The 13,612-nt window shown below is 39.8% G+C and overlaps 1 protein-coding gene across 6 annotated transcripts in view; it reads right to left on the bottom strand.

The window, feature by feature from the left end:
- RBMS1 (RNA binding motif single stranded interacting protein 1) overlaps positions 1–13,612 on the bottom strand; it is a 153,488-nt gene that overhangs the window by 35,961 nt on the left and 103,915 nt on the right. For all 6 annotated transcript variants that reach the window (XM_062611071.1, XM_062611070.1, XM_062611073.1 and 3 more), the window contains exons 3-4: positions 9,553–9,611; positions 6,604–6,695 (exon numbers count right to left, since the gene is read on the bottom strand). In XM_062611071.1, coding sequence (XP_062467055.1) covers positions 6,604–6,695; positions 9,553–9,611 — 151 coding nt within the window. The remainder of the gene's footprint in view (positions 1–6,603; positions 6,696–9,552; positions 9,612–13,612) is intronic.

Below are 13,612 nucleotides of genomic sequence, written 5' to 3'. Positions count from 1 at the left end.
ATCTGTTACTTTCAGGGCCAAGAGACTACTCTCCACAACAGAAATTGTTCTTAAGAATGGCAGAAGGGTCAATAACCATGGTATAATATACTGTGCATTGTTATTGCAGCCATTCTTCTGACACAATTTGAATATGAAACAGTTCTGAAGATGGCCCTAATTTTTTGCACAAACCTAAAATACCTGAAAATAGTGTTTTGTTACTGTGAAAATTTGTGATTTCTTAAATTAGAAAATTAGTGATTTGTTACTGTGGGAACTGATACAATATAAGCAAAAGCATACTTAATTGTGTCAGTGGAAATAAAGACCTTAAGGAGGAGGAAATTGTAATATTATAAATCTGAAGCCCTGAGTCCTAAAAATGGGCAGCTGTGGGGAAATCTTTGAATGCATAAACAATGAGTCTTCCCCTCAAAACACACATTAGTACACAGAACAGCATTCCTTGGCTCAAATTAATGAGTTTCATTGACCACAGAAATCTTCCATGTCCATATACTACTGTCATGGGTTCTATTATAAGTAGCATATATTTACTAAAGGTAAGCATGTGCTTCTGTAGAGAAAAAAAAAATAGAAAAACACAAATTGGAAAAGAATTAATATCACTTTAGTTACAAATGATTCTAACAATCTTAAAGTTTTACATAGAGATGAACTAAAAATCTCATTGAGAGAGAACAGAGAAGACATGAAAGAGGGTAATGTCTTCAACAACTTAGTCTGGAGGATCAGGCTCATTGAGTCTATCAGTTGTGCTGACTTGCATGGTTAAAGCATTTTAAAGGGAGGACACTATACCAATTTTAAGGACACAGCTGATATACAGTTGTGAGAACACAGGAATGTACATTAATCCTTCTTGTGATGCCCAAAGTACATTACAAGCTCTTTGAAAATATGGTAACTCCATATGTAGAACAGTTTTAGTACAAGCCTTTCACTATTTATCTCAGAAACCTGTTACCCTATCACGAACTAGACAATATGGCTATGCAAATGTCACTGCCATGCCAGGAAGGAAATTTAGCATTTGAACTCTGAGCTGCCACAGGCTGGTATTCTAGCTGGCTTGCATATCCCTACATTGCTGTCAGTACAACATCGATATTCTCCATTTGACTTTATCTGGGCTGCAAACACAATCATTCTCCTCTTGGCTTCAGTCTGCTAGATAAAAAATATAGTTCTTCTAATATTTCTATTAACTATTCTTATTCAGTAATTCATTTTACTTTTTATATTTACACATTAGTTTGCATTCAGAAGAACAAGAATAATATTCAACCTTTCATCTTAAAGGGCCACTTTTCAAATCACCTGAAACAGTTTCTTAAGTAACTACAGTTGAGCTCAGCTGAATACCATTTGATGAGGCAGAGCTACACCTGAAAACTAAATGCCTTATGTTAAGTTCAAGGTCAAAAACACATAAGAATTTAAATGATGTCTCAGATGTCTATACCATTTAGACCTCACTATCTCCAAAACATCCCTTACAGATCCTCAGGTTTTTTTAAATCTTCATTCAAAATACCAATATGCAATAGATTTTTTTCTATGCATCTATCTTCCAACTACAACTTTTCTACTAAAGAAAATGGGCAGAGCTTTTCAATACTATTAATTAAGCTTATCTAAACTCTGCAAAATAGGAGCTTTTTAACCCATTACTACTGGTTTATAATCAAAGAACTTAATTACGTTAAAGAAATTTCAAGAAACTAAAATGAATGAAAATAAAAATTATACACTCACTAGTTACTTACTAGTTTAGAAATTACAACAGTCTTGAAAGACATGTATCTTCTCTTTCCGTACCTCATGTCTGTAGTAACATACAGGCTATTGGTTTTGTACTAGGTACTGAAGCAAGCTGGCTACCAATAGCTCACATCACCTCCTGATCCCTTCCTGCTGCCGCTTATACACTCTGACAAGACTGAACACTGGTAATAGTCAACTGGAAGGGAGAAGAAAGGCAACAGCCCAGTATTTCTAGTTTAAATTTCCATCCAAAAGCTATTCCCATGCCCTGGCAATGCAGTATCATCTTACGTAAGCTCTCCACAGCATTATCTGACCAACAGGAATTGTTGCAGGCGTTTCCCTTTCAGTGGGAAGATACTGTTATACAGCACAGATCAAAACAGTTCAAGTTGTTTCATCTTAGTCAAGCACTCCCAATTCAGATCCAGAAAAAGGAGAATAACTGAAGACATAATGTCTCCTGAGCAGTGGCAGTCATCTGACACTGTGTTCTTTCACTGACACCATCATTGTGACATCCCCTGAGGTGTCACCAGCAGTGATCCCCCTGGAACAGATTTATCAGGATTTGGCCTGAAGGCACATCTCAGGCCCCAGACCCTCCTGACTGCTCAGCAATAGCAGAAACATAGCGGCTGAGACTAGATTTTTCTGGAGTCAGACCAACTTGAAACCAGACTGCCAAGTACAGCATGATCTTACACCATGGATAGGAAAAGCTCACACAGTAAAATATTTGAAGTTATCTCCACAAATGAAATAACAAAGATTTGAATAGGTATAATCTGAACCACTGCTACTAAACTAGGATTTACAAATGAACTTGCTGATGTAATTTTTAACTGACTAACCTACAGCTACAGAAAGACACTGCAAAAAGGGCTTTACAGCAGCCAGAGTCAGAACAAGGCTTCAGCAATAACATTTTCCTATCCCCTCAGTTGTTGCAGGTCAGGGACTACCACCACGTCTGGGAGGAGGGCAAGAATACCGAGAAGCCATCATGTTGGCTGAAACCCTGGGCATAGCATAACAACAACGCCTTCCCACAGACAAATCCTGCCAACAGGCATTTATTTCTCTTTGAGACTGAAGCAGTCATAATGGTCAGTAAGGAAATCTGTCAGCCAGACATCTGAGATACTGTCCTCCCAATCCTTCTCTGTGATACTCAGGCTTAAGCTTGAGCAGTTTCACTGCAAGAAGACTACGCAGGGCACAGGTGAGAACACATAAAAGGACAGATTATTAAATGTAGAAGTTAGCTTGTGTTTGTGTAGTGTCTTGCATGTGAAAAGTCTAATTTGCTAATCTTGCCAAAACAACTGTAAGTGACTGACACTTCCCAGCTTGGAGCATCCAAGTGAAGACAGGATTTTTTGGACAAAAGCAGATCAGCACTGCCCAGGAGAAAAAAAAAATAATTAAAATCCAATGGCTCAAAATAGACAAAAGGCAAAAAAAAAAAAAAATAGCTCTTAGTCACTTGTGTTGTGACCGTTTGTTGTGGTTCTGTTCATTGGGTTAGTTTGGGGTTGTTCTTTTTATTAACTCAAACACACTTCCAATGTTTAGAAGCAGAACAACCAGTTTCACTGGAATGCAAACTTTATAGTTACAGATTTCCCAAAGGTCACCAGGCCTGATACACTGTAAGAAAAATCAACCAAAACTGTCAGGTATTATGGTGCACATTTTTTCATTAATGCTGACAGAAAGAAATATTAACTATATTGCAACAACACACATACACAGCTGTCCTGCTGGGTTCAGCAGTAGCGGTCATTTTTCTCCTCCTTAGTAGCTGGTGCAGTGCTGTGTTTTTGACTGTTTTGACTGTATCAGCCTGGGAACAGCGCTGAAAACACCGATGTTTTTAGTTGCTGCTCAATAATGTTTACTCCGATCAAGGACTTTCTGAGCCTCATGCTCTGCCAGGGAGGAGGAGAAGCCAGGAGGAAGCAGAGACAGGACACCTGACCCAAGGTAGCCAAAGAGGTATTCCATACCACAGCACGTCATGCCCAGTATATAAACTGGGGGCAGTTACCCGGAAGGGTGGGATCACTGCTCAGGTCAGGCTGGGTATTGGTCAGTGGATGCTGAGTGGTTGTATTCTCTTCCCTTGTTGTTTCCCTTATCATTATTATTATTGGTGGTAGCAGCAGTGATTTGTGTTATACCTTAGTTACTGAACCGTTCTTATCGCAACCCGTGGGAGTTACATTCTTTCAATTCTCCTCCTCATCCCTCTAGGAGCAGGGGGAGGAAGTGGAGGGGAGTGAATGAATTGGTGCGTGGTTCTGGGTTGCCGGCTGGGCTTAAACCACAACAACAGCGTTCAACACTGTCCCGCATGACATCCTTATCTCTAAACTGGAGACATCAATTTCACAGATGGATCACTTGGTGGATAAAGAACTGGCTGGATGGTCGTACGTAAAGATTTGTGGTCAATGGCTCAATGTCCAACTGAAGACTGGAAACAAGTGGTATCCCTCAGGGGTCGGTGTTGGGACTGAGCCTGTTCAGCATCTTTGTCGCTGACTTGGACAGTGGGATTGAGCGCACCCTCAGCAAGTTTGCAGATGACACCAAGCTGTGTGGTTCGGTTGATACGCTGGAGGGAAGGAATGCCATCCAGAGAGACCTCAACACGCTTGTGAGGTGGGCTGATGCCAACCTCATGAAGTTTAACCATGCCAAGTGCAAGGTCCTACACCTGGGTCGGAGCAATCCCAGGCACAGCTACAGGTTGGGCAGAGAAGAGATTCAGAGCAGCCCTGTGGAGAAGGACTTGGGGGTGTTGGTTGATGAGAAAAAGAACATGAGCAGGCTTCAGTGTGCGCTTGCAGCCCAGAAAGCCAACTGTATCCTGGGCTGCATCAAAAGGAGCGTGACCAGCAGGTCAAAGGAGGTGATCCTGCCCCTCTGCTCTGCTCTCATGAGACCTCACCTGGAGTATTGCGTGCAGTTCTGGTGTCCTCAACATAAAAAGGACATGGAACTGTTGGAACAAGTCCAGAGGAGGGCCACGAGGATGATCAGGGGACTGGAGCACCTCCCGTATGAAGATAGGCTGAGAAAGTTGAGCTTGTTCAGTCTGGAGAAGAGAAGGCTGCGTGGAGACTTCATAGCAGCCTTCCAGCATCTGAAGGGGGCCTACAACGATGCTGGAGAGGGACTCTTCATTAGGGACTGTAGTGACAGGACAAGGGATAACAGGTTCAGATTTAAACAGGGGGGAAGTTCAGGTTAGATATAAGGAAGAAGCTCTTCACTATGAGGGTGAGGAGGCACTGAAACAGGTTGCCCAAAGAAGCAGTAAATGCTACATCCCTGGCAGTGCTCAAGGCCAGATTGGACAAAGCCTTGGGCGACACGGTCTGGTGGGAGGTGGCCCTGCCCCATGGCAGGGGTGCTGGAACTAGTAGATCTTAAGGTCCTTTCCAACCCAAGCCATTCTATGATTCTACGTATATTGCAACTGTCAGAGGAAATGAGTCAGAAAAATATATTGTGGGAAAAAAATAAGAAACTATTAATCAGATTACTATGCCGAATTATTAGAGCTTCTCCATCTACTGACGACAATTAAATCAAACCTCAAAGTACATTAGCAAAATGAATTTACATGACTTCACGTTGTCTTTTCTACCCTCCTACCTAGATATCTTACCCATAAGCTGGCAGACAGAGGCTTTGAAAAATCCAGTGTGTATTTTAAAGTGATCACTTAAAAACTAAAGATTAAAAGGTCTTTATTAACCATGCATAAAATCTTATAAGAAGAAGGAAAAAAGAGGAAAAAAAAAAAAACACACCACCACACCAAATGTTTTCCAGTAAGCATATATGTTTGTGTCATGGCTGTAATGAAACATGCATTAAGTATGAAACATATGGTTTCCATTTTGCTGCCCTGGAATTCATCCAAAGACATTTTATGTTGTTAGCTTAACTGTTCTCCTCAGCTGAGAAGCTGTGGAAAAATCTCTCATCTGAAAAAAATCTATGCCTAATAGCTGACTATAAAAGATTTGCTAGATCTGCAGCAGACTACTTTATTAAAAAAAAAAGCCTCCAAGATTACTAGTTAATTACTGGACTATTATTTTTTCTGATTAGAATATATTTTTCAAAGTAAAATTGCTTTAAGAGGTACCATGAATTACATGAACAGATTATGTTGGCAATATTTTCTTTATTTAATAAATTTGTAGCAGTGTTTATGGCACTCTACAGGAACCAGGCCATGTGACCTAACAAGAATGCATAACAAAATCATTACTAATGTATCATCTCCCTGATTTTATAGATTTGAGAAACATAGGCAGAAAAAACATTGCTCTGAAGATCACTTTCTGGTTAATAAGCTGATTCAGAGGCAGGGGTCAGTAAAAATGAGAGAAAAAGAAGAAAGATCATATTTCTCTATTTTTAATAATGCTTAGGTTTGCCCTGATGCAGAAATAGGTTGTCAAAGAGTTGGATAAGAATTTCAAGACACCTATCATGAACGGCCAGATTTAGATTTTACTCATGAAGGGAAAAGAAAGACTGAATACAAAGTCACAAGGTTAAATTTTGCCATGCTGTGCTTAAAAATTCATCCCCAAATTGAGAGGCTGATAACCTCAGTAACAACAAGCAGGCAGCATATAAAACCTTTCATACCCTTGGTGCTGTAAACTATTTGAGGTATTGACTTGCTTCAGGAATTAACATGTATTTAAACCATTAAGCCTGCAGTAAGAACGGTAGTTCTTAAAATTTATTGCTAATCTTTCTTTTGATTAAGCCAATGGAAAAAACTGTATTTTAACCCACCTTTGCCATCTGTGCTTGGACTCCACTAGCCTTTAAAGCGGAAACTGCCTTCTGAGCAGCTGCTGGGCTGTCAAAGTCAACAAAACCATAACCTGAAATATAAAGCATACTCATTAACAAGACAGCAACCAACTTATAATGAGTTCATATGCTACTAGCATAGTTAATACAATTTTCCTGTTGGGGAAGAGGGTCAATTTGAACTCCAAAGCTCTTCATGTAGTCCCCAAGAAGAAAACCAATCGTCTAGTAAAGTCCTTCAACCTTGAACTGGTGGGGAGCTACCCCACTGGAACAAATCAATTTCCATGCCCAATCATTATCAGAATTTTGTCCAAATTGCCAACAAGTAGCATAGTGTTTTGTTTTATGTTACCTGGTATGTATCATCCAAGAGCAAATGTGACATCAGTTTATTTCATAGAGGTCAGAGTGAAGCATATTCTGTTAATTTTTCTAAACTAAATTCTTAGTCCCGTATGAAAATAAGTGACAATCCCCCAAGTTACGTGTAATTTATTCAAGGCTGAGAGAAGATTTAGTTTAAAAGATGCTTATCTACTGTATCATAACCCAATGTTTGATGAATTACTTCATTGTATATATATATATAGTTAAATTTAAGTAGAGAAAACCCAGCTTCAGTGAGAGCAGATGAGTTTTTCCATTGTTGTTACTGAAACCAGAATGTAAAAAGTTGTCCTAAAAGCATTTTCTATGCCCTATAATGCAGTCTTTAAATGTTAAAGTAAACCCAAAGTTAATTGTATATTTCCATAGAGTTGCAATAGCTTCTTTTCTTGTTCTGAACAACAACATACAGCTAATAGAATCCAGGACATCTGAACAGCCATACACTTTGGCATTTACAGGCACTGACCTTACAGGCTGCAATTTTTAATGCTACTTGGGAATTGGATGCTCAAGTCTGACCAAAAGGCAGGAAGAGTTTGGAAGCTACTTCCCCATAATGTTATTGCAAACATCATTCTGTACTTTTCAAGCCCATTCTTTCCCACCAGTGAACTGCCTCAAATATTAAATAAATCCCTCTCCAATGTCTAAGTTGGGTTAAAAGAAAACAAAAGCAACCCACCAATAAAAACAAACCACAATTCTGGGGGAGTAGAAAATTGAATTCTTTCTTCAGAAGGTAATAGCATTCTCTTACAACGATATATCTATACTGAGGACAAAAAAGGTTGTGTAGAGCTATAACTGAACCAGCTTTGAAGTCCTTAATTTGGGAAAAACAATTCGAGCAGCCTTGTACATCAGTGCTAGCTTATTTAACCTGCCAAGAAGCTGAAGAAAGCAGCATATTGTTCTGTGTAACACGTGGTGTTGTGGACTGTTAAATCTTGACATGAAACAGAGTGAATTAGCTCATATCAAGTTTTGTGCTGCCAAGGCAAACTAACTTTCCATACCCAAACTAGCTTTCCATACCAATGACAGCCCAGGTTATCAACACCACCACACTGCAGGGTGAAATACAGATGAAGTTGCATACTGATACCAAGCATGCCATCGAAGCTGGCTTTGCCATCTTCTAGATGTTATATAAACTCAATTGCTTGTGTTCCAGTTAGTTCAAATTCCATGGTATGTTTTCTTGGCAAGAGACAGAGATGCTGTCAAATCTTTTGGGTAAATTCCAGTTAGATATTTGCATTCTGCCTACTTATGTAATTTTAATGACATGCAGTAAGCTTCCTTACAGCCTTACCTTGCTGAATATTGTTTCAGCAGAATGTTAGTTACTGCTTTTCACCAGTGAGGTTTAAAATCTGTATCGAAAAAGTCAGCTTAAATCTCTTAATGTGAGAATTTCTGTACCACTGACAGAACTACTGAAGCCTTCAGGAAAGGTGGGAGTGGCCAGATTAAATCAGTTAAGTGCTGTCATAGATATTAATGAATTAAAATAATTGAAAGGGGCATCTCCTCTTTCCTAGTCACAATACATGCAGGTGACATCTGCATACAAACTAGGAAAAAAAAAAACTATAGAATTTTCAGTTTCTGAGCTGTCAGAATACCTTTAATTGCTTAAGATGAGGAGCACAGCTGAGAAGCTATGCTGCTGCTTCCACGTTCTGCACAAAAACTCTGTATTAATGATGAACTCTCCTCTCCTGCCTCTGCCTATCACCTTTATGCTCATTCATGAGCTTCACGCTTATTAACATTGCTAAATCAGCTGACTTAATTCTTCACTTTGCTCAGAAATTCTTTTTTTACAATTAAAAGGATAAAGTCTGAAATCTGATATTACCACACCTTCTCCCACCATGCACATTGCTGGGATATGATCTCACTACAATTGCAATGAGTGATGAAAATAATTGAACTGATGCATCCAGCTTATCTAAAGGAGTTCTAATTTTTTTTTCCAGCTGCAATTACTGTGGTGAAAATGAACCCTTGCTTTGCTCCCAATACATTCAAAAGCATATAACAAAACACAATTAAGAGTATTAGAACATGTAATTAAGTGCTGCTTTAAACTACTCTAGTCAATGGAGCCGATTTCCACAATGTGTAATTTTTTCAGATGCTTAGTACAGTTGAATGGTCTTCTGCAAGATTCCCTGGTTTCTCCAGGCAAAAGGGTGAAAAGCTGCTTTTAACTCCATTTTTGTTTTTAAAATAGAGGCAAACTGCCAGCCAGCCCTATGCATGTCAGCTCCACTCTGGCTCGGCTGCACCACTGACACAGGCTGTCTGCCAGCTTCACTGGAAACAAATGTATTGAGTAAGACTAGTTCAGGAATAAAAATGGGAAGAAGAAAAGAAAAAAGAAAGGGGGGGGGGGAAGACCCACACAGCAGCACCACTTCCCCCCCCCAAAGAAAAAAGGTTAAAAGCACTTGAAATACATTAGCATATTTTACAGAATCAATTTCGACTTTCAGGTGAATGTAATATAAAGGCAAATATACATACCTTTGCACTTGTTTGTTGTCTTATCCAAAATAGCCTTCGTAGATACAATTTTCCCATACCTAAAATGTATTACACATATGTAAGGAAAATGAGAAAAGAATGTCCTACTACAACAGATACCCAATTCCATTATTTTATATCCTATTATGCTTTACTTTTAACAAAATGGAATAATATATAGACCACATAAATCTGTAATGAAAAATCATACACAGATGGAAGTGACAAGAGAAACAGTTTCGAACATGATCTTGTTCTATTCTCCCTATCTTCTCAGTGGCACAGCAGAACCACAGAACAAGGCAGAGAAAGTGCTTTATACCAAAAAAAAAAAAAAACAAAAACAATATGGTTAAAACCCTAGTACTTACAAAAAACCACATTTTAGACATAAGCTTGGACTTAGCATATATACAAATAAACCAATGTAAAAAAAATAGCCATATCTTCCGCCCCCACTGACAAACACAAAAAAGATTAAATACTCCTATCTCGAAGATGACAAGCAAGGACAGGTTTACGAAACCTGATCAGCAAATGCAGTAAACGATTTTCTGTATTTTTAAATGGAAAACTGAGATGCAAAACATCTCAACCAAAATCAAAACAGCCCTCAGGAAAGTTGCTATTTCCTTTTTCTTATTGCCTGTTCCTCAGCTTCTCCATAACTGGCAAGCCCAGGTGCCAACCTGCTACACAGTCCAAAGGTGCATAACCAGATAGCAATACAGCTTGGGAAACAGGTGGACAGCAATAGGAAGATAACTGCTCCTTCCAAAGTGCCCTGCAAAGTTCATCAGCATTAGGGCTTTTGAGCAAATTTAGAGTAGAATTTGTCACTGCTTGTGAAAACTTGCAATTTTCCTTCAAAGTCAAATCCTAGTTTCATTTTAAAAAAAAAACAACTCCCTTGGCCAGAATCAGCAGCACAACTGGAAATGGAGCAATGGATTCCCAAGTTCCTTACTACAGCCTCCTATTTTTCCTGTGAACTACATTTGATACAAGGCTGGGAGTATACAAGGGAGAAATGATGCAACATGAATTTGTTTTCACTGAATCACAGAATGGTTTGGGTCGGAAGGGACCTTAAGGATCACCTAGCTCCAACTTCCCTGGCACAGGCAGGGACACCTCCCACTAGAACAGGTTGTTCAAAGCCCCATCCAACCTGGCCTTGAACACTGCCAGTGAGGAGGCAGCCACAGCTTCTCTGGGCAACCTGTGCCAGTGCCTCAGCACCATCACAGTGAAGAACTCCTTCCTAATATCTAATCTGAATCTACCCTTTTACAGTTCAAAGCCATTCCCCCCTTAAACTATTCCTGCATGCCTCTCTAAAACGTCCCTCTTCAGCTTCCGTGTAGGCTCCCTTTAGGTACTGGAAGCTGCTATGAGGTCTCCCCTGAGCCTTCTCTTCTCCAGGCTGAACAAGCCCAACTCAGCCTGTCTTCACAGGAGAGGTGCTCCAGCCCTTGAAGCATCTTTGTGGCCTCCTTTGGACTCACTCCAACAGGTCCGCATCCTTCTTATGTTGGGGGCTCTGGAGCTGCATGCAGTACTTCAGGTGGGGCTTCATCAGGACAGAGTACAAGGGGAAAAAAATCACCTCCCTCGACCCGCTGGTCACACTCCTTTTGATGTGTCCTAGGATATGGTTGGCTTTCTGGGCTGCAAACGCGCACTGCAGAGTCATGTGGAGCTTCTCATCAACCAACACTACCAAGTCTGTTTCCTCAGGGATGCTCTCAATTAGAATATAATGTAGCTTAATATTACATTAACAGGTATACCTAGGCACTGTGTACTAAGAGGTTCTTTATCATTGTGCAAGAACCCAGAATGAACTGAAAATTCTAAGAAATGTTATCAACATAAGAAAGTGGAATTTGGGGAAGAATTCATTTTTACCAGCTCACCTGCTAAATATAACTTCAACAGAGTTAACATAATTTCAAGAAGCTATTATTTCAAAAGACAACTACCTCTATTTGTGCAATAGTTGTACTAGTCTTAAAACTTCTTCAAAATATGTAAGAAGCTTAATAAGTAAAGTTAAGCTTAGATTACTCAAATTTTCACTTGCAAAGTGATAGCTAGTCAAAGATGAAGCCTATTTACAAAGTACTTTCCCCCTAAAGAACATTTAAATACATGTTTCAGTATAATCATCACTCTCTGTGACCAGTTTCAAGCACCTTCTGCTTGTTCAATGAGTTACTGTATGGCTTCAAATAGTTGCAAAGGGGTAAATCTGAGACAGTAGGTGTTTGCTTCCTTATCGCATCTGAAATTATGAGCATCTACACTGATATAAAATAGAGCTATCCAGCTGTAGCCTAAAAAAAACCAAACCAAAACCAAAACCAAACGCAAACATCAATGAAAATCAGTGCACACCTGAATCTGCTATGCTGGAAGCTGTAATAAGGCAATAGAAATTGTGCCTAGTTATTGGAACAGGTACTTCCTTATTAGTGCTACTTATTTTTGAAATATATTATTCACTCAGAAAGCGCTATCATCTGTGAGTCAAAACTTCCCAAACCTTCTCCAGAATTTTCCTGAGTGCCGAGCAAACTTACATGAAAAAAAGGCAAACTGTTCAGGAACAGTGCTCTTTAAGATCCATTGAATTCTTGTGTCCTAAGTCACTTGCACCCAGCATTACATTTGACAGCAGCCATTCTCTATAATCTAATGGCTTCAGCAAATTGTTAAACTGAAGAGCCACAGAACCTTTTGTGGCAAAAATCCCTGAACCATGATCTTGTCCTGCTACTGTTTCAGTTCTTGAAAGTGTAGAAAGTGGTTGTGGTGGTGGTGAAAAGCAACAGCACTGGGTATCCATGTGAACAAAGTAACTGCAGCCCTCCCACAGTTCGGTCACAGAGAGGAGCGAGGGGCGGGCTGCAGACTGGAGTGGCCCGTGACAGTGAAATACACCAGCCCCTAAATAAATGTCTGCATGTCTGTTCTTTGCAGCCATTTTATGGATCATCTTCCTGTGTGCAAAACCAGTAACGATTTAATTCGCTGTCCTAGACTGCACGCCTTCTGCAAAGAGCTAGCTGCCATGGAAGACTGCCAAGAAGTTTCAGCAGTGTGAGTCTAGGAACAATTCAGAGAACCAGTATAACAATAGCAGCTATCGCCAGGATTTCTCTTACGATTTTCCCTGTGAATACTCCTCCCATAATGTGAATACTCACACCATGAAGCACAGAAATGCAGTTTAGTGCCTGGGCAGAGGGATACATCCCCTCCTTGCTCCTGCCCAGTGTTCTGATACCAGGGGAAATTACTCCCTGCAATTCCTCCTAAGTGCTTCCTTCAAATGATGACCACCATGAAAATCTACTTCCTTCCTCCTGAATTCTGCAGTCCCAATACTGCTGTTAAAATAGGCTTTTGTCTTCGACTGCTCATTTGTTGGGTGTAACTGCAGCTAAGACCCACCGGAAATCAGTGACCTAAAAAACACATCAGTCATGGTGCAAACTAATATGTATTGCTTGCTTACAAAAAGAAATATAACAAGCAAGAGAAAACTTATATTCCAAAGATGGCTATGATGTTAGGTCTCACATAAAGATCATAATTCCTCTCAAAGCTCATGCACATCTAGTTGTCTTAGGCATCCTGCTAATGCTAATCTTCTGCTCCAAAGCCTTACCACGTGCTTAGTGAGACCTGCAACCCCAGGCAGAGTACATCTCTTATGGCTGGCAGAATCATTTCAACAGTAATGGGCAATTGCTCATTCCCTGTCCTTTGAAGCAATTATTTAAAAAATATGCTGTCTTTTACATTAAGTGCTAATCTTCAGATATAACTGCTAATCTGGCTGGTGACAAGCAACTAGGTATTCCTTATTAAGAAGGTTGTTTTTCTCCCCAAAATACCATCAAATAAACTCCCAGCAGTAACAGAGTGCCTTCTTTGGGGTGGAGGGTAGGGGGTGTATGTGGTTTTCGTTGGTTGCAGATTTTTCTTGTTTCTATTTGGTCTTCTTTGAGTTCTATTAACATATTCTCTCTTCATTCTGAATTATCTTCGG

Source organism: Pezoporus occidentalis, unplaced genomic scaffold (genome assembly GCF_034315485.1).
Source record: "Pezoporus occidentalis ecotype Australia unplaced genomic scaffold, CSIRO_AGI_Poc_V1 ctg150, whole genome shotgun sequence".
NCBI classification, from domain to species: domain Eukaryota; kingdom Metazoa; phylum Chordata; class Aves; order Psittaciformes; family Psittacidae; genus Pezoporus; species Pezoporus occidentalis.
The sequence above is the reverse complement of the archived record's forward strand: the minus strand, read 5'-3'. Positions and strand labels throughout refer to the sequence as shown.